This window comes from Homarus americanus, unplaced genomic scaffold (assembly GCF_018991925.1).
Source record: "Homarus americanus isolate GMGI-L3 unplaced genomic scaffold, GMGI_Hamer_2.0 scaffold24260, whole genome shotgun sequence".
Lineage (NCBI taxonomy): Eukaryota > Metazoa > Arthropoda > Malacostraca > Decapoda > Nephropidae > Homarus > Homarus americanus.
The window spans coordinates 8,579,574-8,604,487 of NW_024721079.1; the positions used below are offsets into that span (position 1 = coordinate 8,579,574).

Consider the following 24,914-nt stretch of genomic DNA (forward strand, 5'->3'; position numbering starts at 1 on the left):
TTACCACAGTATAATTTTTCACTTTAGATTGTGCTTTTATTTTCAAACTACACCAATTCCCCCATTAACATCTTTGTTAGGTTCCTGAAAACCATGACTTTAAGTGAAACAACGTTAAGTGAAAACGATTTTACCGTAGACACAATGATATAAATAGGGGTTATGTTCCTTGGGTACATTTCTGGTCAAAATATTCTCAAAACTTGCCACAAATGTTTCACTTACAGCATTATCACCTTCTTGTTTTGAATTTTCAAATAAACTTGAGAGCTTTCGCCTGTATGGAGAGCAACGAACATGGGAAGTTTTGTTATGTTGATCCGTGGTTCACATGTTCAGGATTCTTTCCATAATGCCACTTCTGTTACAAGTTAACTTTATAGCAGATAATGGAGTAACACTTTTTGCACATGAATTGATATTTTCTGCATTTCCACAAATTGTTCTTACCTTCGGTTCTTGGTTGCAAACTCTTGCTATAGTCACATCTCGCTTTCCTTCTTCAACTCTCTTTACCACATCTAATGTAACACTTTTCCTCTTCTTTCTGTGACCACAACCAGTAGTGGTGCATAATGCACATTTAGCACTCATTGTTCTAGGGCTCAAATAAATTTTGGATTTTAAGTGAATGTTGGTAGAGCATCAACCAACAAATATGGAGCCCACGCTGGTCGCTTACACAACCAGCTGTTATCACAGTCAGGCGCTGAGTGACTTTGCACTGAATTTTTAAAATTGTTGTACATTTATAATTTTCATAAATATTTTATTTTTTTGTTCAATGACGCTATAACGAAACGACGTTGACTGAAATGACGTTAATGAGGGAATTAGTGTATAAGCACACATTGTATTTGTTACATTTGGAATTTGCTTCTGATCACACTATTCTAGTCAGTTGATAGACTGCATGAAAATTAAGAAACCTAACTACTGTAGAGGGAATGTTACTATTCCGGTTAACATTTACATTTTTTTTTATATTACTGTACTGTAGTTAAATACTTATGGCACATATCCATATTTTTTTATATATTTGCAGATGCTGGTATCATATCTTAGTAAAGTGATTAAATATATTAAACAAATGTTAGCTTTCCATTTACATGTACCATAACATTTTAAAGTCCCTTGATTCACTTCTCCCCCCCCCCCTCCCTATGATAGCTCTTTTATGTTCACTATGGAATTCCTATACAGTATTTTATTCACAGATTTGCTATTTTTTTGCCAAGATGCTGGGACTCCTTATACAGTGGCTCGATAGCTCAGCTGGTAACAAGAACATCTAACAAGTGAATGGTCACAGATTTAATCTCCATATGGATTGGAGGAGGATTGGGTTCCCCCTGTGTACACTAGCCCTTGTGTTACCTGCAATATATGAGTACTGTACATTTTCAGGTTCATTTGCTGAGGATGGAACAACTTTTCTGTGGACTAGCATCATGCAAAGGGGTTGGAGTTAACCCACTACACATAGCAAGAGGAGGAGGAGGCTTGTATGGATTATTTTCCTTTATATGGTGGAATTACTGTATGACTGTTTAGTGTAATCAGATGAAACACATCCACCAAATATTGTAGTCTTACCTCATCAAAATCAGCAGGAACTCTAAATATTCCCTCTGTATTTGTTCCCTGTAGTCGTAATACTTCCTCAGAGAGAGTCGTCTGAACCCAAGGTAACCTACGATGTGGGTACCTGAAAAATATAAAATGAGTGTATTAATTATCACAATCTTTAAATAAGTTGCTCTAAAGTACTCATGGCAACACTAACTTTCTTAAACAAAATTTTTTATTTTTTTATTTTTTTAAATACAGTATAGAACTTTTTTTTTTAATTATTTAAGGAAACTAGTAAAACAAAAAAGAAGTGTAACAGGGGAAAATGTGGGATTGATCTTTCATTTTTTTTTTCTATAACCAATTATGGAGCAGGGATTTCTGTACAGTATGGTCAAGAAGTCAATGATTTGCCAGCAGAATTCCCAGAACATATGATGCGTTGTTGGGACTAAATTCCAGAAAAATAGTTCATCTTCCCAATACAGTATAAAGTAGTATTTGCAGGCATCAGATACCAATAAAACTAAGAGCCGAGTCTTCACTACCATACTAATACATTACCTGCATATCTCATTAGTTACAAAATAAACAAATCAATCAACCCCAGGAATTAGTAAAAAGTTTAAATTATACTGTTGCATAAAACTGTCACTACAAAAGTTACTGGAGAAATTTAAGAGAAAATCAATATTCTTATAGTTCATCTACCTGTCTCTCTGTAGAGCCATCACTTCTTCAATTGTGCCACCAAACATTGATGCTCGGAAGATATGCAGACGTGCCAGATCAATTTCCTCCAGAGTGGGTTTTCTAAGTCGTTGTCTCTTTGCATTAACTGTTGTTCTTTCTAAGCGCTTGATGCACACACCAGCATAGTGTGCCACCTGTTAATGGTTTATCACTTATAATTAAAGGTAAAATATGAGATAAGCTTATAGGAATGTCTTAATTAGTACAAAAAATGGATCTTGACTTTTATACAACTGTGTGTGATTAATTGCCTCTCTCATTTCTAATTACAAAGATCTTATACTAATGACAAGTCCTTTTCATCACTAAAACTTGCATATAAAATTTTTATTCCATGTGAATACCAAATCTTTCAAACTAAGCCTAAAACTTTCTCCCAGTACAATTATTACAGGTTATGATGTTCAGCCTCCATTGTGAATGCTCTCCACAAAACTCTCTTCTCTAAATACAACTTCTACTTATATAACCATACTAATAGGTTCTCCAGTTAGCATATATACATTCATATCTTACAACAGATACAACTTTTAGCTAAGTCATCATCATTTAATTTTCTTGATACATTTGTTTGCTGTCCTACATCAACAAAGTATCATATTCAATATCGGAAACATACGGACTTTGACTGAGTTTCAATTCTTAGCCTGTCTACATCAAGTTAAAAAAAAGTGTTGTAGTCATTGTTGTTGCTAAAAGTATTAACTTTTTAAGCCCAAATATGCCTGTAGGAGAGCTTTGTTGTCTTGTGATTATACTTTGTTTAACGCTCTCAGCCTCGGAGCTCGAGACACATACGTGCATGAAAACTTACGCTCAGCCTTGGAGGTTTTTGCCGAAAAATAGTTGGAAAAAAAATAAGTGCTCATTTCACTGCCATGGAATTGTTTTATTAATTGTAATGGGGTCTCTTCTATCATAAAATTGTCTGCAAAACTGTATGAAACCATAAAAAAATGAATATTCTTGAAATTTAAGCTACTTTTTTCGAGTATAAGTTGAAAAGTAGGAAAATGTTTAGTAACATCTCGAATTCCATTCGCATTTTCCTTGTATTATGGTGTTCATTGATATGTATTATATACCAAAATAAAGAACAAAGCATGTAGAATATTGTGGTGTAAGGAAAAATAATAGAACAAAAAACTCATGGAATAATTAAAGGGCTGAGCGATGCACCCTCCTCTCGCTCTAATGGCCAGAGCCACATTGGCTTCATGCCGCACTGCCATGCATACAATGACCAAGACCGTCTCAGGGAAGGTGATAAGGCCCACACAAAGAAAACGACGTCTGTCAAATGGCATCCAAAGTTCAGTCAGTTTCACTGAATAGTTTTTTGAGTTACAGTTGTACCCCACTTAACGCGGTCAATTGAACCCAGAGGGTCCCGCGTTAAGTGAAAACCACGTTAAGTGAATAACAGAACATATGGGATTAATTCCAATAGAACCCAGCCCGACCCCCAAACTCCACTTTTTGACGACAAATAACTATGTTGTAGTAAAAATAACATCTTAATTTTATGATGGTACATGCACTCAATTAATACTTAAGAGAAATAGAGAAATACAGTCCCAAGTTAATGTCCATTCAAATAATGGACTCAACTCCCTCCCCCTCTTCTCACACTACACTCACTGGCTCTTCCCTCTGAGAAATTTTTGGGGGAAAACCAGGTATAGTAATAAATAATTCCTCAAACTAAAGTTAGGATAATATAATTGACATTGCTGGATTCCTTGTAAGACCAGGAATATTTTGAATATAAATGTCATATATTTTTCACAAAAGATAACATATTTACTCAGAATAAACTTTACATCAAAAATTTGTATGTCTAATGCAAAATCTATGATGTTTATATTCAAAATGATCAGCAAATTGTAAGAATTCCAGCAATGTAAATTATATTCTGGCCGGATAATTTGTATGAATTTTATGAGCTAAAACAAATATCTTCAGTTAATAAAAAAAAAAAAATATTCTTCGACACTATCTGTCAATCAAAGTACCCCACCTTGCCTTCCCCCCCTCTTCCAACCGCGTGGTCAGTCCCAACCCTCCCCCCACCCCCCACCAATCCTCCCTTCCAGAGTTTATAACATTTAGTATTAAATAATACCTCAGATTAAAGTTAGGATAATATAATTGACATTGCTGGATTCCTTGTAAGACCAGGAATATTTTGAATATAAATGTCATATATTTTGGACAAAAGATAACATAGTTACCTAGAGAACAATTTTTATCTAAAAATTGTATGTTTAATGCAAAATATATGTTGTTTATATTCAAAATGATCACCAAATTATAAGAATTCCAGCAATGTAAATTATATTCTGACCGGGTAATTTGTATGAATTTTATGAGCTAAAACAAATATCTTCAGTTAATAAAAAAAAAAATAATTCTTCACGGGGTAACAGATGGTCGGTCGGTCGGTCCCTCCCTCCCCCCCACCCCCCACCAACCGTCCCAAGGAGATGTGTGGGATAACCACTAAATTTTAATAAATAATACCTCAAACTAAAGTTAGGATAATATAATTGACATTGCTGGATTCCTTGTAAGACCAGGAATATTTTGAATATAAATGTCATATATTTTGGACAAAAGATAACATAGTTACCTAGAGAAATATTTTTATCTAAAAATTGTATGTTTAATGCAAAATATATGTTGTTTATATTCAAAATGATCACCAAATTATAAGAATTCCAGCAATGTAAATTATATTCTGGCTGGGTAATTTGTATGAATTTTATGAGCTAAAACAGGCAGTCAGGCAGGGTGGCGGGTGGGGGGTAGTGCGAATCTAAAAATAGCTCTCGAGCCGGACACTCACCGCGTATATGATGAAAAATGCCGCGTTAAGTGAAAGTTCAGCTTTGGCAAGGCACCGCGTATATGCGAAAACGCGTTAAGTGAAAGCGCGTTAAGCGGGGTAAAACTGTATTTGAAAATATAGCCCATTGGATGCCACGTTGGCGTCGCGAGGCTGAGCGTAAGTCTTTTCGTCTTTTATGTTCGATGCCACAATGGCGTCAAGCGAGGCTGAGCGGGTTAACCAAATTCTGAATAAAATAACCTTTTTAACAACATTGAAATTCCTTTTCAAAGAAGCAGGAGATCAGTATTTGTCTAGTCACTTGTACCATAGCAGGAGGAGGTTTGTATAGATTGTGCAAATAAATTAGGTTTGGTAGGAATACTGTAATGAAATGAAGAATAGGGAAAGGAAAATTGAATAATTTCTTTGGCTAGTGCATCGGACTTCTTGATTTTTAAAGCAACAAAGACAAATGTGTACTAAGGTGGACAAAAGTCCCTTCCCTCAGCCCTCCCTCTCTTTTCCCCTATGGCCCCCATCCCCCGCCATACTCACTACACAGTGTGCCATCTGTTGGATGATTACAGCACTTCCCTCAGTTGCCTCATTATTCGAACCTCAGGTGATTCAGTCACATTGTGGCTGGCTCAGGGAAGGAACTTTTGTCCACCATAGTACTATTTTGCTTTCCAACTCATTTAAGCCTCTTCAATTCTGTACTTATGTGCATTGTTTAATAAAATAATAACAATAAAAGTCTATTAGTTTGCAACCATAAACTCCATGGAATCAAAATTTTACGACAAACTGTTTCTGGAAAAAAAATAATTATTGGCATTGGATTGAAACTTTGAATAGAATGCAAGGACACAAGACATAACAGTGAAAAATCCACTAAATATAAAAAAATAGAAGGCATTGAGAACTGTACACAACTTCTTACCTGAATATGGATAGGCCACTTAGAGACATCAGGGAACATGGAACAGTAGGCAGGGTCACAATGCCGTGCTATATAACCCGCCAAGTAAGGACCAAATTTATCCGACGGAGGAAAAAAAGCTAAACAGATGGCCAACAGTTCCCAGCCTCGCCTTAAACTGTCCCTGTGAAAACAGTATTGCAAAATTATTTCCCAGTATCATGACTAGAAAGATTTTGGCAACAAAATTTTTGTAACAAAATACAGATTTTCTGAGCAATTCCAACAAATTGTAAAAACGAAACATACTGATGGGAAAAGTTGATACCATATACACTGTACCCTCATTAATTCAAAACGTTATACTAATTCGTATTTTGGCTTGAATTGCACGATTTTTAAAAAATTAAGTAAACGATTTGAATTCGGAATTAATCCAAAATAATGGAGAGGTTCCAAAAAGTCACCTTGGCTGCCACAATATATTCTATTTATAATTACAGGATGCCCTTCAAATTTATGGCAGTTAGGTTATCAAAATGGCCGTGAATCGCCAAATCCGCGAATAACATAGGCTGAATTTGGGGTGGGGGGACATTTTTACTTGTGTTTGCCTTTATGAAAATTATTTCTTTTACCTGTATTGTATATATGTGTGTGTGTGTGTGTATAGACACACACACAAAACACATACAAATAAATGGGAAATCCTCTCACAAATAATCAGATAAAAATTATTATAGATGTTGAGTATCCTCAAGTCTACTCCATGCTCTATTAATAAAAAGCACAGAATGGAGTTGAGGGTAGACTCAACATTTAATATTTTTTTTCTGCTTTTTTGTGAGAAGACTTTCCCATTATTATTTATTTGTATCTGTTTTGTGTGTGTGTATCTACACACACACACACATATATATATATACAATACAGGTAAAGGAAATTACTGTCTCTAGAACGAATGGCTCCCTCTCTGGCCACGAAAATGTCAGCAACTTTAAAACTACCCTTAGACATTCTTGGGTACATCCAGGGTGTCATCTGTGAATAACAGAGGACCGCGAAATGAAAATCCGAGAATTATCTGTTCGTATTGTGCTGTGCAAATACTAATATATTTTTAAATGTACATACAGTTATAATAAAGTAAATAATACAGTAATATATAAATGTAACACTTACATTGCGGGGCGAGGTGATAACTGAGGGTGAATACTGTTCCCAAGATTATTCCTAATTCTCATCCTACCTCAACTCAGGAGACAGGTCATGTGACCTGATTCCTTTGTTCTGTTAATTGGCTGAAGAGCGTCCCAGTATATCAGCTGCATGATTTCATCTTTTATTTCTCCAATGTGGGTTTTTATTTCATATACCAGTGTGACCGTTACACTTTTGGAATATCATCTAAATATTATCACCTCGCCCCGTAATGTAAGTGTTACATTTATTTATTACTGTATTATTTACTTTATTGTTACTGTTTGTACATTAAAAAAAATACTTGTTTGCACAGTAATTACAAATAGAATATTTGATGTGCCAGCCAGGGCATAGTAAATGAGTATGTTTGCTGGTTGGAATAATGAGGAGCAATCTGAACAAACCGAACAGTAAACAAACAAATAATTGAACACAAAAATTCAGAAATTGTTGAATAATGTAAAAACATTCCGAACTCAGTTAATTCAGATTTTTCAGTAATTTGAGTGACCCAGAGCCCCTTTTTTATCGAATTATCGAGGGTTCAGTGTACTGAAGTTTTATCACAATATTTCATAAAGACTACCTTTCCCATGTATACAGAAAATTCAGTACAATTCATACATACAAATACAAAAGAATGAGAGCATTACAAAAAAGTCATGGTCAAAAGTGAAAAATGTTCATCTGAAAATAAAAAAGTAGAAAAAATCAACACTGACAAAATATACAAAAGTATTTGCAAGTAATGATTTCATAAAAGAACAAGATGACAACTGTGCCAAAAGAATATTACCATTTGTATTAAATTGGTGAATGTCATTAAAGTAAGTAAATCGCTTTCTATAATCTTGCTGAAAAATAATAATGTACTGAAATTAAACTAACCGTTTGTGATTTTCTGTGGTCTGTCTACAAATCTGAACAAACAGTTCATCTCGAAGTCCAATTGTATTATAGCACATGTTGACAACATCTAACCCCACTGAATTAAGGGTCATTCCAGGCTTTGGCTTACGGTCACTCATGTAGATTTGGACAAGCCTGAAAAGCTCACATGCTTGGTTTTTTACAGACTTGTCCAGAGTGGCTAACATTGGCTTTCGAATTGGATCCTGAAAACAAAAGTACCTTATGAAGAGGGAAAAATTAGGTTCAGGGTCATGACATACCATATGATTAAATGATGTGATTTGATATATGATTAAGAACGTAAGACAAAGATGTGAGTGAACATTAAGACATCTTGAAAAGTCATCACAAAATAAATGGGTGAATGTCTACAGTACTGTACACAAAACAAATACAGTATGCATCCACAGCAACAAACTTCACCTTAGCCTGTGACTAATGATACTTGCACCAGGTTTAAAACATTGTGTGAAACCATGACTAATGAAGTTATAACCTAATTACTATAGTATATGCTGTATAATTAAAACTTTGGGTTATAAAAAAAATCAAATTTTCCTGCTCCTGCCAAAATGAAAAAAAAATTTACTATTGAAGTGACAATAATTGAGAGCCAAAAAGGAAGATATATGTGAATAACAGCAGGTTATGACCCTTAACTTAAATAGTAAAACCATTCTTACCTTTGTCCATGAAATCATATCTATAACAGGAACCTTCTTTCGTAAGAGACCGCGGGTGTGAATGTTAAGATTTTCCTGAGCATATTTCTCCATAAGATTGTGTCCATCACCACCACCACCACCACCACCACCAGTGCTGCTATACCGCTCAAAGTCAGACTCTGAGGGAGGCTTCTTCATCAGAGAAAGTGCAGTCATGCCCTGTAGAGAAAAACACATTCAGATATCTCTAATCACTTGTCCTTACATCAGCATGCAGTCAGCACTCAAGTCATTTATGCCAACGATTTTAAAAATGATGATGGTGATTCCATTAACTGACATATCCACTACTAGAAATCTGAAACGTTCCACTTCCGTTTTTCATTTTTATTTAATTAATATTCTTTTATTCGTATCCACTTCCTCTTTGTAAACTACTGTACACTGCCCAACTCTCTCTCTCATTTTATGAATCATCAACTATTATAAGGCAAAGTGAAAATGAATGGCCTAAAGGTTCCTAATTTTCCTTGACTAAAATTTGTTATTGTGTTATCCCACAAAACTTTTTATCCAAATTCATAGTTGACACAATAGTACAACATTCTAAAATGGTCAAGATCCTCATCAAAAAACACTCAATTTATTAGGAGAAAAAGTATAAGATGACTTAATCTACTCTATTAAGTTGGAAATATAGTAAAACTGGTTGTTAAACAAATGAAATTATTAATTTATGAAGTAGAGTAATAACCTTACTTCCTTATAATCGTACAGGGTCATAGAATTTCTAAACAATAGTTAATCATTAATTTATACTTACTGAAAGTTAACTAACTGAAATAATCTCTGTTTGCTGAGGAGGAATACAACATTTATAAATCTAACAATACAGTTGAAAAGTAAAAGAAATTAACATGAGGTAAGCTGTAGGAATGAGGTAATAAGTTACCTGAGGTGGGCGATGGAGTGATCCGGTGATGGGGTTGGTGGTTAGGGTCGAGTCCATCATGTTGGGGATAGAGATGGACAATGGACGGTTACCCAACTGGCCACTGCCATCACGATTACTCATCTGACAAGTAACAATACAAATTTAAAAAAAAATCCTCAATAAACATTACACAGTTTCACAAAATCATCACATTACTGGTGTCTCAATTCATTTTCTCATAGGATTAATATTCCATCACACAAAATATAAGCAATAAAAACACACAACAACAAATGCATAAAAAAGTTTCAAAGTAGCTGGGATGTACTAAGGTAAGGATATGTGGTCAGTATACTATCTAACAGGTCAGTTAGTTGGTCTCTCTCTATATTACCCTTCCTCTCTCTTTCCTGCCCCCCCCCTTTGTCTTTCTCTTCCCTGCTTCTTTCCTTCTCCCCTAACTCTTCCCCCTTCCTGCCTTTCCTCCTCTCTCTCTCCTGCCACTGCCCATTCTCTCTCTCTCTCTCTCTCTCTCTTTCTCTCTCTCTCTCCTGCCACTCCCCATCTCTCTCTCTCCTGCCACTCCCCATCTCTCTCTCTCCTGCCACTCCCCATCTCTCTTTCTCTATTCCCATCCTCTTCCTCGCTCTTTTACTCCTGCCTACCTCCCTTTTCTTCCCCATAAGCCTCTTCCTTTTTTTCCATTCTCCCTCTACAGTACCCCTGTCACCCTAGTTTGCCTGCTTCAATTTTTTTCTTCTGTCTTACTTATTTTTCTTTCTTTATTTGCCTCCCCTTTTTCTGACCATTTATTCAGAACAGTTTCTCAATTTAGAACCTACTGATTTCACCACAAGTCTGTAAATTTCTGTAACTTATCCCTGACACCTACCAGTATTTGTACTAGTTTATTTTTCTGAATTTATACCATTTAATAATTCATGAATCACGTAGACATACGAGAGAGAACCTAAAAGACCTCAGGGTTTCCTAGAGAGTTTTATCAAGGAACTGACAGTTTAGATAAAACCAGAAAGAAACACACGTCTCTTTACTCACTGTTCTTAATTTCCTCTGAACACCAATGAGAAAACACATTATATTCAATCAATCTCATATGGGCAAATTCTATAGAAAATCTACACAAGACCAATTACTGCACACAATGTGGAGAATTTTCTCAAAAAATAATTAGCGAAAACCTATTCCACACACCTCGCCCTTCTCCAGTATTGGCGAGTACAACGGCTGATGGTTAGGAGGGTCTTTCTTTCTCCTTAATGATGGATGCTGAGTGTCTAGTGGCAGGCTGTTAGGTGGCATCGGTGCTGTGGTGATGTTGGGTATAATTGGTCGAGGAGCTGTAGGGGTGGAAGTCTGAGCCGAGCTTCCTGATGTTCCAGTACTTATAGGGGCAGTTGATGAAGCTGGTGAAATTCTTGACCCCTTGGCACTGTCTGGTACATCTTCTTCTCCTTCTGTGCATGTTTAATGAAAAATAATTTAGTAAAATAATCATATCAAGGGAAAACTAAAAAAAATCTTACTTTCCCAACCCATTCTAAACATCACCTACCTATTGAGATGTCTTCTCTGGAAATGAAGTTAATTGAACTGAGAAAAACATCATAAAAGTCTCAAGAAAATGACTTAATAAAGACACCCTAGATGAATGAATCACCACCTCATTATACCTCAATAATGTGAGTTTAACAAATGGGTACAGTACCAGGTAATGTAGAAACAATTAGTGAACTATGCAATGAAACACAGCCTTTATGTACAGTTAGTTCCAATTATATATATATATATATATATATATATATATATATATATATATATATATATATATATATATATATATATATATATATATATATATATATATATATATATATATATATATATATATATATATATATATATATATATATATATATATATATATATATATATATATAACATATATATATATATATATATATATATATATGCTGTTAACCACTGGAAGAAAACAGAAGTTCCCAAGCTATTTTAGTGTGATTCACATCTTCAGGGGTGAGTGCAGACTAGAGAGTAATACAAATCAAGGTGTATATATACGGAGGGTGAGACCAGGTCCACAATGGTCAGGTATTAGGTTGTTCTACTAATCTTTAAATATTACATGATGGTTGGTGGTCAGGTCAGATGGTGGTGGTGCCTTCTCACTGATCACAAATCTTCTTAATTATAAATTGTCAGCTTGTACATGCCATTCTCAAATTCATGTTGAATGTAGCTAAAACATACCGAAGCATTCAACATGAATTTAATCTTCCTTCAGACAATATAATAAGACTGCCTACAGTGATTTATTTGCATATATATATATATATATATATATATATATATATATATATATATATATATATATATATATATATATATATATATATATATATATATATATATATATATATATATATATATATATATATATATATATATATATATATATATATATATATATATATATATATGTGCTCTACAAGCTGAACTTTCACTTAAAGCGGGTTTTTTCCACATATACGCGGTGAGTGTCCGGCTCGGATGCTATTTTTAGATTTTGCCCACGCGCTACGCGCCACGCGCCACCCACCCGCCCGCCTGCCTGCCTGCCTCTCCCTCCTCCTCCCTCCGCTTGGGTAAGCGGCGCGGTAAGGTTGCGCAGTGTGTGTCTTTGTTGCGTTATCACTGACGTCATATGACGTCTCGGACTGTGATTGGCCATGCAGCCCTACCCCCCTCTGCTGCTAGCTGTAATTGGCTTAAAGTATTATGACGTGACTACCCCGGGGAGGGAGGGAGGGAGGAGAGACGACGCTTGACCTAGCCGCGGCAGTTTCATCCCTCAAGGCCACGCCGGGTTAACGCGCATCCATTGTTCCGTAAAATGGCTTCCGCCGGACCACCACCCCCAGAGAGAAACCTTTCCTTACCTGGACCCAGCGGCACTAAACCAAAGAAGACACGACGTTCATTAAGCTACGAGCTGAAGTACCAAATTGTTCAAGATTTGGAGAAAGGAAGACGCCAAGTTGATCTCGCGCGCCAGCATGGCGTCAACGAATCTACGATTCGTACAATAAAGAAGGATGCAGCCAAGATAAAGGAGCACATGAAGATCACAAAGTCTGCAGGTGCTTCATCTATCAGGTATTGCCAGAACAGGGTGCTGGCAAAAGTGGAAACTTTGCTGGTGAGTTATTTGGTGCGTCAGGCGCGACGCAACATGGCGGTGGACACGCGCTCAGTGCAGGAGTACGCACGTGAGCTATACGCAGCAGTGACACGTAAACTGGGAATTGCAGAGCCCAAACCCTTCAATGCTTCCCATGGTTGGCTGCATAGGTTTAAGAGGAGGAACAAGGTCACCAACATCAGCATTGTTGGTGAGGAAGCGAGTGCTGACCGTGCGGCGGCTAGAGATTTTCCTCCGTTTTTACGTGAGATTATGGAGGAAGGACAGTACAGTGACGACCAGGTGTTTAACATGGACGAATCTGGTCTTTTCTGGAAAAAGTTACCTTCCAAGACCTTCGTTGTCCAGTCTGCGAGCAAGGTAAGGGGCGGAAGATGCAGAAGGAACGCATCACCGTCCTGTTTACCACCAATGCCTCCGGTACCTGTAAACCAAAGTTATCGGTGATTCACAAAGCCCGCAAGCCGCACGCCTACAAGAATATGGACATGAACAAGCTTAATGTCCACTGGCTAACCGCACGTAAGGCGTGGATGTCCTCTTCTCTGTCCCTCTTCTGGTTTGACAACTGTTTTGTTCCTGACGTGCAGAAATTCTGCGAGCAACAGAATGTTCCTTTCAATATTTTGTTGCTCCTTGACAACGCACCTGGACACTCGCCCCTACTTATGGATCGTCACCCCAACGTAAAAGTGGTCTTCCTTCCTCCCAACACTACGTCATTAATCCAGCCCATGGACCAGGAGTTAATCTGCAATGTTAAAGCTGCATACTCGGCAAAGAAATTCAAGCTCCTGAACGACTCTACCAACACCAAGGATGAGTTGCGTAAGCTGGGTGACACCGACAGCGAGAGTAAAAGCGACGAGGACAAGGAACAAGAGGCGGCGACTCAAGAACTTCTCGTCAAACAATTTTGGAAGAAGTTTAACGTCAAACAAGCTGTAGACTTCTTGGTGGAGGCATGGGATCTGCTGACTATTGCTACGATTCGTCACGCATGGAGACATGTGTTGCATGGCATACCAGGTGAGAGGAGGAGTGAACCTGTGACTGGTCAGGTTCAGACTGTTGCAGTAGCAGTGGACCTTGCCAGAGAAGCTGCGCTCAGTATTACAGCTGAAGGCTTCTCCGAGACCACCAACGAAGACATCATGGAGGTGATCAGAGATCCTGAAGTGACTGCCGACGAGATGTTGGAAGAAGAACCCGCCAGTGAAGAGGAGGAAGAAGGTGCGTCATTCTCCGAAGAACCTAGTTTAAGTCATAGTGATATTAAGTGTCTCATAGAGTTAACAGAAAAAATTAAGTCCATCGTTTCCCGCGACACTGACGATGAACGCCATGACGTCTTCCATACCCGACTGGTGCAGGCTATGGAGCCGTACATCACGGTGTATCATGACAACATCAAAGCCAGCCGTCAGCAAAGCATAACCGAGTTCTTCGCCCGCAACCCACCACAGCCAGCCCAAGCCAGTGATAGTGATAGTGAAGTTGATTTTGAGGGATTTGTCAGGGAAGCCATGACAACTGTAAGTGACAGTGATATTGATTCACCTAGTAATGGTGATTCACCTAGTAATGGTGATTCACCTAGTAATGGTGATTCACCTGAGGGGCAGTAATCTGCCCTCTGCCTCGGAACCAGCCTCCATCCCCGTATGCCGACCCATCTCTTCTACTACCGTGAGTGTTCCTCAAAAATTTTCGTTTTTTAACCTATTCTTTATTTTTCCTATGTTAACCTTTATCTTTCCTAACCTAACCTCTTCTATATTACTTGTTTTTCATGCCACCATAAAGTTAAGATAGAATTTTTACTACAACATAGTTATTTGTCGTCAAAAAGTGGAGTTTGGGGGTCGGGCTGGGTTCTATTGGAATTAATCCCATATGTTCTGTTATTCACTTAACGCGGTTTTCACTTAACGCGGGACCCTCTGGGTTCAATTGACCGCGTTAAGTGGGGTACAACTGTATATATATATATATATATATATATATATATATATATATATATATATATATATATATATATATATATATATATATATATATATATATATATATATATATATATATATATATATATATATATATATATATATATATATATACACACACACACACACACACAGTATTACCCCGCCTAACGCGGTTTCACTTAGCGCGTTTTACATATACGCGGTGCCTCGCCAGAGCTGAACTTTCACTTAACACGGATTTTTTCCACATATACGCGGTGAGTGTCCGGCTCGAGACGCTATTTTTAGATTTGCCCCACCGCCACCCGCCCGCCTGCCTGCCTGTGCTCTCGCCTCTCCCTCCTCCTCCCTCCGCTTGGGCAAGCCGCGCGGTAAGGTTGCGCAGTGTGTGTCTTTGTTGCGTTATCACTGACGTCATATGACGTATCGGACTGTGATTGGCCATGCATCCCTACCCCCCTCTGCTGCTAGCTGTAATTGGCTTAAAGTATTATGACGTGACCACCCGGGGGAGGGAGGGAGGGAGGAAGGAGAAGACGACGCTTGACCTAGCCGCGGCAGTTTCATCCCTCAAGGCCACACCGTGTAAACGCGCATCCATTGTTCCGTAAAATGGCTTCCGCCGGACCACCACCGCCACCAGAGAGAGACCTTTCCTTACCTGGACCCAGCGGCACTAAGCCAAAGAAGACACGACGTTCCTTAAGCTACGAGGTGAAGTACCAAATTGTTCAAGATTTGGAGAAAGGAACACGGCAAGTTGATCTCGCGCGCCAGCATGGCGTCAACGAATCTACGATTCGCACGATCAAGAAGGATGCAGCCAAGATCAAAGAGCACATGAAAATCACAAAGTCTGCAGGTGCTTCATCTATCAGGTATTGCCAGAACAGGGTGCTGGCAAAAGTGGAAAATTTGCTGGTGAATTATTTGATTCGTCAGGCGCGACGCAACATGGCGGTGGACACGCGCTCAGTGCAGGAGTACGCACGTGAGCTATACGCAGCAGTGTCACGTAAGCTGGGAATTGCAGAGCCCAAACCCTTCAATGCTTCCTCTGGTTGGCTGCATAGGTTTAAGAAGAGGAACAAGATCACCAACATCAACATTGGTGGTGAGGAAGCGAGTGCTGACCGTGTGGCGGCTAGAGATTTTCCTCCGTTCTTACGTGAGATTATGGAGGAAGGACAGTACACTGACGACCAGGTGTTTAACATGGACGAATCTGGTCTTTTCTGGAAAAAGCTACCTTCCAAGACCTTCGTTGTCCAGTCTGCCAGCAAGGTAAGGGGTCGGAAGTTGCAGAAGGAACGCATCACCGTCCTGTTTACCACCAATGCCTCCGGTACCTGTAAACCAAAGTTATCGGTGATTCACACAGCCCGCAAGCCGCACGCCTACAAGAATATGGACATGAACAAGCTTAATGTCCACTTGCTAACCGCACGTAAGGCGTGGATGTCCTCTTCTCTGTCCCTCTTCTGGTTTGACAACTGTTTTGTTCCTGACGTGAAGAAATTCTGCGAGCAACAGAATGTTTCATTCAATATTTTGTTGCTCCTTGACAACGCAACTGGACACTCGCCCCTACTTATGGATCGTCACCCCAACGTAAAAGTGGTCTTCCTTCCTCCCAACACTACGTCATTAATCCAGCCCATGGACCAGGAGTTGATATGCAATGTGAAAGCTGCGTACTCTGCAAAGAAGTTCAAGCTCCTGAACGACTCTACCAACACCAAGGATGAGTTGCGTATGCTGGGTGACACCGACAGCGAGAGCAAAAGCGACGAGGACAAGGAACAAGAGGTGGCGGCTCAAGAACTTCTCGTCAAACAATTTTGGAAGAAGTTTAACGTTAAACAAGCTGTAGACTTCTTGGTGGAGGCATGGGATCTGCTGACTATTGCTACGATTCGTCACGCATGGAGACATGTGTTGCATGGCATACCAGGTGAGAGGAGGAGTGAACCTGTGACTGGTGAGGTTCAGACTGTTGCAGTAGCAGTGGACCTTGCCAGAGAAGCTGCGCTCAATAATACAGCTGAAGGCTTCTCCGAGACCACCAACGAAAACATCCTGGAGGTGATCAGAGATCCTGAAGTGACTGCCGACGAGATGTTGGAAGAAGAACACGTCAGTGAAGAGGAGGAAGAAGGTGCGTCATTCTCCGAAGAACACAGTTTAAGTCATAGTGATATTAAGTGTGCCATAGAGTGTGCGGAGAAAATGAAGTCCGTCCTTTCCCGCGACAATGACGATGACCGCTATGAAGTCTTCCATACCCGGCTGGTGCAGGCTATGGAGCCGTACATCACGGTGTACCAAGACAACATAAACGCCAGCCGTCAAAAAAGCATAACCGAGTTCTTCGCCCGCAACCCACCACAGCCAGCCCAAGCCAGTGATAGTGACAGTGAAGTTGACTTTGAGGGATTTGTCAGGGAAGCCCTGACAACTGTAAGTGACAGTGATGGTGATTCACCTAATAATGGTGATTCACCTGAGGGCCAGTAATCTGCCCTCTGCCTCGGAACCAGCCTCCATCCCCGTATGCCGACCCATTTCTTCTACTACCGTAAGTGTTCCACCTAACTTTTAGTTTCTCTAACCTAACCTTTATTTTTCCTATGTTAACCTTTATTTTTCCACCTAACCTCTTCTATATTAATTGTTTTTTCATACCATCATAAAGTTAAGATAAAAATTTTACTATAACATAGTTATGTGTCGTCAAAAAGTGGAGTTTGGGGGTCGGGCTGGTTTCTATTGGAATTAATCCCATATGTTCTGTTGTTCACTTAACGCGGATTTCACTTAATGCGGGACCCTCTGGGTTCTATTGACCGCGTTAAGTGGGGTACAACTGTATACAGTATATATATATATAATGAAATGGTACTAAAGATCTTTTTTTACCTTGGTATAGGTATTGTGATATCCGAGCACTTAATATCACAAAACCACAGCAAGCAATAAGACAATAATATGCAGCATTCAGAGCCCGGGTGTTCCATAGGTTCTCAAAGTTGTAATAACTCCACTGACCCTCACACCACACCCAGAGTTTATTCATAATTTTCCACATGTTATATATCACTTTGAATTCACTTACAAGTATAGGTACCGTATATACTCGTGTATAATTCGAGTTTTTAAGACCAAATTTTTAGGCAAAAAATTGGGGGTCGTCCTATACATGCGTAATAGTTTTGTTAGGTTGAACCCGTGCATGATGGGAAGGGCGAGGAGCAACTTTTAGCTTCAGACATGAAAAATATTTACCATTTACTGCCAGTAAACAATGGAAAAGTAAAATATGTACCAATTAGTAATGAAAAGTTGTGCAATTCCTTCAGTAAATGAAGCTCACCAACTTACAATAGGCTAAATTACCTTACAACGTGCTTTCAGTAGTCTATGTTGAAGTTCTTAGCACAGGCTAACTTATCATATCATATACGGTATCACAGTTCTCATTGATCTACAAAAAATACCGGTAATAAAAACCTTTTCGATATTTCACACTTAATATAATGCCCGGTAATCTACTTCAACCTCCTATTGTTTATAACGACGCATGACGCACCACCAGCTGTTGAATATCAGCTAGACGGTACACGTGTTTTTCGAATCGTTTTCAGTTAAAAAAATGTTACATCACATGTATATTTTACCTTAACTGTGCCTGAATGAATATATTCTCGGAAATAAATAGTAGTTTTGCTGAAACGTGATGTATTTAATGTAAAATAGGATAAAATACATGACGAAAACAAAAGATTTTACCTAACCTTCCGATGTTCAAGAGAAGTTACTCGTTTTTTAATACAGTAGTTTTTGGTTAAAATATTTTTATATTTCAATGATATTCTATTCATACTGTGCTTAATATAATGCATTCACGGAAATGCAATATTTTTGCTGAAATGACGTACGTATTACAGTGGAAAGTGGGATAAAATCGTGACAAAAACAATGACTTTCGCTTTCTTTCGTTCAAAAGATGTTACCGTAATCGCTTTTCGAATGGTTTTCAGTTAAAAAACTGTTGTATTACGATAAAATTCGTATCCTAATTGACTTGAATAAATACTACGATACCATATTTCTGAATATTTTCATTAAAATCCATCAAAATCATTTTCCTTGTCATCGTCTGCAGCACCAAACAGCTTCTCCCAGTCCTCTCCTTGAACAGGGCTAGAGGGTACGTGTTTTTCGAATCGTTTTCAGTTAAAAAACTATTACATCACACGTATATTATACCTAAACTGCGCCTGAATGAATATATTCTCGGAAATAAATAGTAGTTTTGCTGAAACGTGATGTATTTCAATGTAAAATACGATAAAATACATGACGAAAACAAAAGACTTTACCTAAGCTTCTGTTCTTGAGATGTTACTCATTTTTTTAATAGTTTTCGGTTAAAATTCTGTTATATTACAATGATATTCTATTCATACTGCGCTTGATATAATACATTCACGGAAATGTAATATTTTTGCTGAAATTACGTACGTATTACAGTGGAAAGTGGGATAAAATCGTGACAAAAACAATGACTTACGCTTTCTTTCGTTCAAAAGATGTTACCGTAATCGCTTTTCGAATGGTTTAGTTAAAAAACTGTTGTATTCCAATAATATTCCCTCCTAATTGACTTGAATAAATACTTGAATGGAAATATACAATATTTTTGTTGAAACTACCTGCGTTTCAGTGTAAAGTGTCGTAATAATAAATGGTAAACAATTTGCCTTCGGCACTCATGTTTCATGCACAGCGAGCCTCAGTTTATAGGACGTAGAGCGTTTTTAGTGAAGGTTTTGTTGTTCCATTACCCTCAAAAACATGGGTCGAACTATAAACGAAGAATATCGTAAATTAACGATTTCTTGGTCAAAAAATCAGGGTCGACCTATAAACGAGGGGGGGTTATAGACGAGTATATACAGTATCTATCATTTTACAGTTTGTTTATTTTTCAAAACACTTCTTTATTATCTTCCCTTGGTCAGGCATTTTAATTCCTTACCTAAACATTCTTACAGTCATAGGCATTTAGCTTCTGAAAAAAGTATATATTGCAAAGTATTACATTTCTGTATTAATTTTTTTATATACAGGTATAAAAACTGTCAAAACACCACAAATCTATACAAGTTGCTTCACCAATATAAGCACTTCAGGAATAGGTTACAGTACTCTCTTTGCATTTACTGAAGTCATGAGGATTATTCTTATTATATTAAAATAGTTTTTGCCATGATTATCTTTCTTAAAAATTATTACAGAAAGTAAAACACATAATACTACAGTATACAATTTTTGCTTTCACTGTCCAAAATCACAGATAATTTCCTAATTCATTAAATCTCACACAAGTTTTGAGTAAGAGCACATCTACGTGTTACAAAACTAATGTTAACAATAACTGATTTCCTCCACATCATCCTGTTTCTGGAACTGACTCTCATTTCCTGTACAACTAATCTTACCCAAACTCGAGTGTACAGCACAGGATAAGTCAACACAGGGTAGCCAACTATTTCCTCACTTTTGTACTGTACTGACTGTACTGTACTGTAGTACCTCTGTTTCAAGTAATTTAGGAAGAGCCTTGTTTTTGACAGATAGTGATTGATGGGGCAAATGTAGGTGGATGTATGTAGATAAAGCTCCTGATAAGTAGAGTAACACAGTATATAAATTATGGCACAGTGTATAGATTACATAGCTACAAACACACCGACTGTATGTTTTCCTTATACACATACAGTACTGTACTCCACTGGGTTTAATACTTTTGGGTGTAAAATACATAGATTTTGTACAGTACAGTACTCATTTTTCAGTGCCTGTTAACATGATGATTTATACCAAAGTTAGAATACACCTGTTGTTCAACTAACTGTGTGATCAATGGGTGGGTTCATGCATAAATTTTTGTACAGTACTTTTGAATGTTTGGAGGTACAAATATATTCATGTACAGTACTCTAGGTGTGAAACTAAAAAAATGGTGCTTTCAGTTAAAGATTTTTGTCTTGTTGATGTTAAAATATTATTATACTGCACTTCAACAAAAAAGGTCTTCATGTGTAAAAAGATTAGTAATTATACTTGTCCATCAACAGTCAAAAACTATAAGATAGAGAACTCTTTATTCCAAAGTATTATATGATTTATTCTGTATTACCTGTTACCAAGGCAAGTCTAAGTTTTATTTCAGGAATAATTAATGGAACTGAAAACTAAATTACAACAGGCATATACTTCCCATCAAAGGAGCAACAATTTCTATAAAAAGGTCTTGAAAGGTTTTCTGCAAATAACATAGCACTGTCATGCTGTGTCTGGAGCAATTTAAACTGCAGATGTCTACTATTTTTAACCTGAACTATAATGTTGGCTTTTGGACCTACTTATTTTTTCTTTGCCAACTCACCTACATGTCAAATTTCATAAAAAAAAATAGTTCATACAGTTGTCATGTAATATAATGTACTGTACACATAAATTTCTGAAATAGTCTAATGATCTACATATGTAAATATTGTACCCATTTCCATTTTTTCTATACATTTAGAGGTCATTTTCCAGGTTCTATTACACATACGTAGACCTATTGCTATTTTTTTATGTACTGTACTCGCAGATGACTCTTTCCATTTTCGTTAATATAACCTGGATAAAATTCATACAAACTTTACTTGGAAAAGATGGTTTCAGTCATTATTACAGTTCCTATCATAGAAAACAACAAACATTTAATATGTATTCTTACCTGGCTTGCTCTTATTTTTCCAACTATATGGTGTAAAGAACTGGGCATACATCTCATCATCAGCCAGATAGTTGACATCTTCTAGGTACTCCTGGGAACACAGAGTACAATTATTACTAGTAGGGTGTCTGGCCATGTTGACGGCAAAACAAATAACGCATTGGCCAAAATGTTTAACATCAGTAGGAATAAAGATGTGTAGGTTACATGAAATTTGTCTTAGCTCATACAAACATCTCAATATAAACACAAACTAAAACTTAAATCTGTCACCAACACTAAAAATCAGTCTAATCAACACTCCCATTCCTTCTCACTAACACACTCGCCAAAACTCATCCCCTCTCATCACTAATTAAAATTTCATCCCTCTCTATTACCACAGTTATTCACTAAAACTAGTCTCTTCTCAACACCACATTCACCAATACAGTGATTACCATATTTTAGGACGTGCAATAATCAGGAACCAAAAAATCAGAAGGATTAAAGTCTGACCATCTGATTCTGGATGACAAATATTTTTCGCAGTGATCAGACTTTATTCCAACTGACTCTTAGGTTCCCGATTATTGTATGTCCTAAAATATGGTAAATCACATAGGATTCTTAAATAAAAAAATTATTGCATAATAACCCTCTCAACATCATGGCTCTCCTTATAATCAAAGTCAACATCATGGCTCTCCTTATAATCAAAGTCAATCTGATCATTTCTCTCTTTCCTTTGCTTGACCATAATCCTTCCTCTTACATCACCATATACAATACTCTCATCACTCTTTCCTCCTTATCAATGATCTTTTTTAGAGGAAAATTTCATAACTTGTCAAAAAGACATTCACCTGTACACTTATCACTGCTATTGCATGTAATGAATAAGTCAGTGTTAAGAATACTGCACATAATAACTACCACTGGGAGACCATCTGTGGCTGTGAACATTTTCGTTTACCTGAGAAGAAGAATCAGCATTGGACATTCCTTCATCATCAGCAAACTCATCACTGTCATCATGATGGCCTCCTGAATCATCACTGTGCAGGGAATCAGCATCTTCATATAATGGGTCTCCTAGTCGATAGCCTGTCAAGAGGAAAATCATATGCAGAAAATATTCAAGACACTGGAACTATCTAATTCAATTCATTTCATACAAATACCTACATATCCATGTACAGTACAGTCGTGGTCAAAAATTTGCTCCCCATGGTGAAACTGAGAGCTGTATTTACAAATGAAATGCCTGACAGAAAGCCCGACCATCAGGAACCCGTAGCTCATGGAAGCAGGAGTTATTCAAGAATGTGCTTTGGGCACTACAATGGGTCAGGATCATGATCCACCAGGTTGGGCTACCATCATGTGCAAATGAGCAGGATGTTAATATTATTACAATCTGTTTTACTTCATTTTTGTTACCGATCCTTGATTATTGTACCACTTAAAAATAATTGATAAAGATTTGAATATACAGTATCTGCTTCCTTTGTCATGAGGCTGACTGGGTTGATCTTAAGCATTGTCACTTCTGGTGCTTTGTGCTTGTTATATGAATTCTACTTGGACCCTAATCATCTCTTCAATAATTCTTCCCAGAATCTTATATCCTGGATACATGTACAGTAATGTACTAGATAATCATAGTACTATTAACTTGTAAGGTAGCGGCCTTAAAACTGATTTAATGGAAGGATGCTATAGACAAAATGTGTAGAAATGCATTATTCTGGTGACCAAAGTTAAAATTTTAGACTTACCAGTACATTTTTGGGGGTAGGACTCCAAATAAAAGAAACCTAACTCAACCTAATGGAAAAAAAAAAGAAAGCTAACTCAACCTAACCTAACCTAACTTACAATAATTACTCTACAATACCTGTCTTCCATAATGTATGTTAAATGTAAAAGAGCAATATTTTATTGAAAAGTTTCCTAATGTTGCTTGTTAACCCCTGCACCTCTTCTAAATTATTACCAGGTATTCTTTAAGTTTTCAGTACTGTATTAGGTTAGGTTGGGTTAGCTTGGTAATTGTGAAACGTGAGAATAGCCAACAAGGGCCAGCACCGACTATACTCATGTGAACCTAAGGAGCAAAATATAATGACTCTCATATATCAGGAAACTGTACTGTACATGACTTTTCCAACCTAACTTAACATCCCGGCTACGTAACCTCCAATATGACCAGCCAGGAACTCCTGGTTAAGTAACCATTTCCTTTTTTAATAGTGACACAATCTTTTCAATATATTTACCAGTTTGTTCTGGGCAAAGTATAGGAATACAGACATAAACCTTCCTCATTTCTCACTCAAGCAACAACAATTATTGTGTACATAACCCTGGCATTATCTCTAATTATACAGGCAACAACTACTAGTTGAGGTTCTATTCAAGTAGAAGTTGTCGTTTCTTCTCTAAAACACAGTCTGCAACACTCGAGACTCAAGTATTGGTGGCGTGGTACAGAAGAATTCCAGTTATCTGGCACATACGAGGATTGAGAGGTGCCGGATAAAGAGTTTTCCAGTTAGTTGAAACTCACTCTTAGGATCCCCCAATAAATCCTACAATGAACAATGCTACAGGCTGACCTTGCAAATTTTTCTCAGAAAAATAGACTTCTTTCACGCATATTCCACTCTATATAAATGATGTGACTTAGAAATAAGAACAAATAAAATAAGAAAAGTGATAAGCATTGGTTAGTATGTATGGGTAGTGAACGTGTGTGGAGGTGGTGGGCTATAACTACATAATCTACTCACTAGCCCAGCTACCGTGTTTATTGTTACTTTTAATGAAACAATAAAAGTTGTCGAAAAATTATTACAATACTCTAATGTGGCTTAGAAATAAAGAAAACATAATACAAATCTATAATTAAGAAAAATGAAGAGCATCAGAGTGTATATGTGTGTTGAGGTGGTGGGTCACTGGGCTATAACTGCTCTCCCTCCCGATGTGACGTCACGGCACACATGCAGACCACATGCCTGTGAGTCAGCTGGTTGACTGCTTGGCTGAGCTGTGGCATCACCCAGATGATGGTTTGAGTGTTGGAAGGAGCTATTTTTTTTACATAAGAT

General features: G+C 37.5%; 1 protein-coding gene across 11 annotated transcripts in view; it reads right to left on the reverse strand.

The window, feature by feature from the left end:
- Positions 1 to 1,184: 1,184 nt before the first annotated feature.
- Positions 1,185 to 24,914, reverse strand: part of LOC121861534 (rho GTPase-activating protein 39-like) — a 141,812-nt gene continuing 118,082 nt past the window's right edge. For 4 of the 11 annotated variants that reach the window (XM_042359377.1, XM_042359376.1, XM_042359375.1 and 1 more), the window contains 10 exons: positions 22,775 to 22,905; positions 21,820 to 21,910; positions 11,010 to 11,272; positions 10,854 to 10,868; positions 9,813 to 9,935; positions 8,879 to 9,079; positions 8,172 to 8,398; positions 6,102 to 6,264; positions 2,284 to 2,459; positions 1,186 to 1,708 (listed from right to left, as the gene is read on the reverse strand). In XM_042359377.1, the coding sequence (XP_042215311.1) occupies positions 1,513 to 1,708; positions 2,284 to 2,459; positions 6,102 to 6,264; positions 8,172 to 8,398; positions 8,879 to 9,079; positions 9,813 to 9,935; positions 10,854 to 10,868; positions 11,010 to 11,272; positions 21,820 to 21,910; positions 22,775 to 22,905 (1,586 nt within the window). In that variant the 3' untranslated portion in view covers positions 1,186 to 1,512. Of the gene's footprint in view, positions 1,709 to 2,283; positions 2,460 to 6,101; positions 6,265 to 8,171; positions 8,399 to 8,878; positions 9,080 to 9,812; positions 9,936 to 10,853; positions 10,869 to 11,009; positions 11,273 to 21,819; positions 21,911 to 22,774; positions 22,906 to 24,914 lie in introns of all 11 variants that reach the window. The other 7 variants (XM_042359374.1, XM_042359373.1, XM_042359371.1 and 4 more) reach the window with 4 other exon arrangements.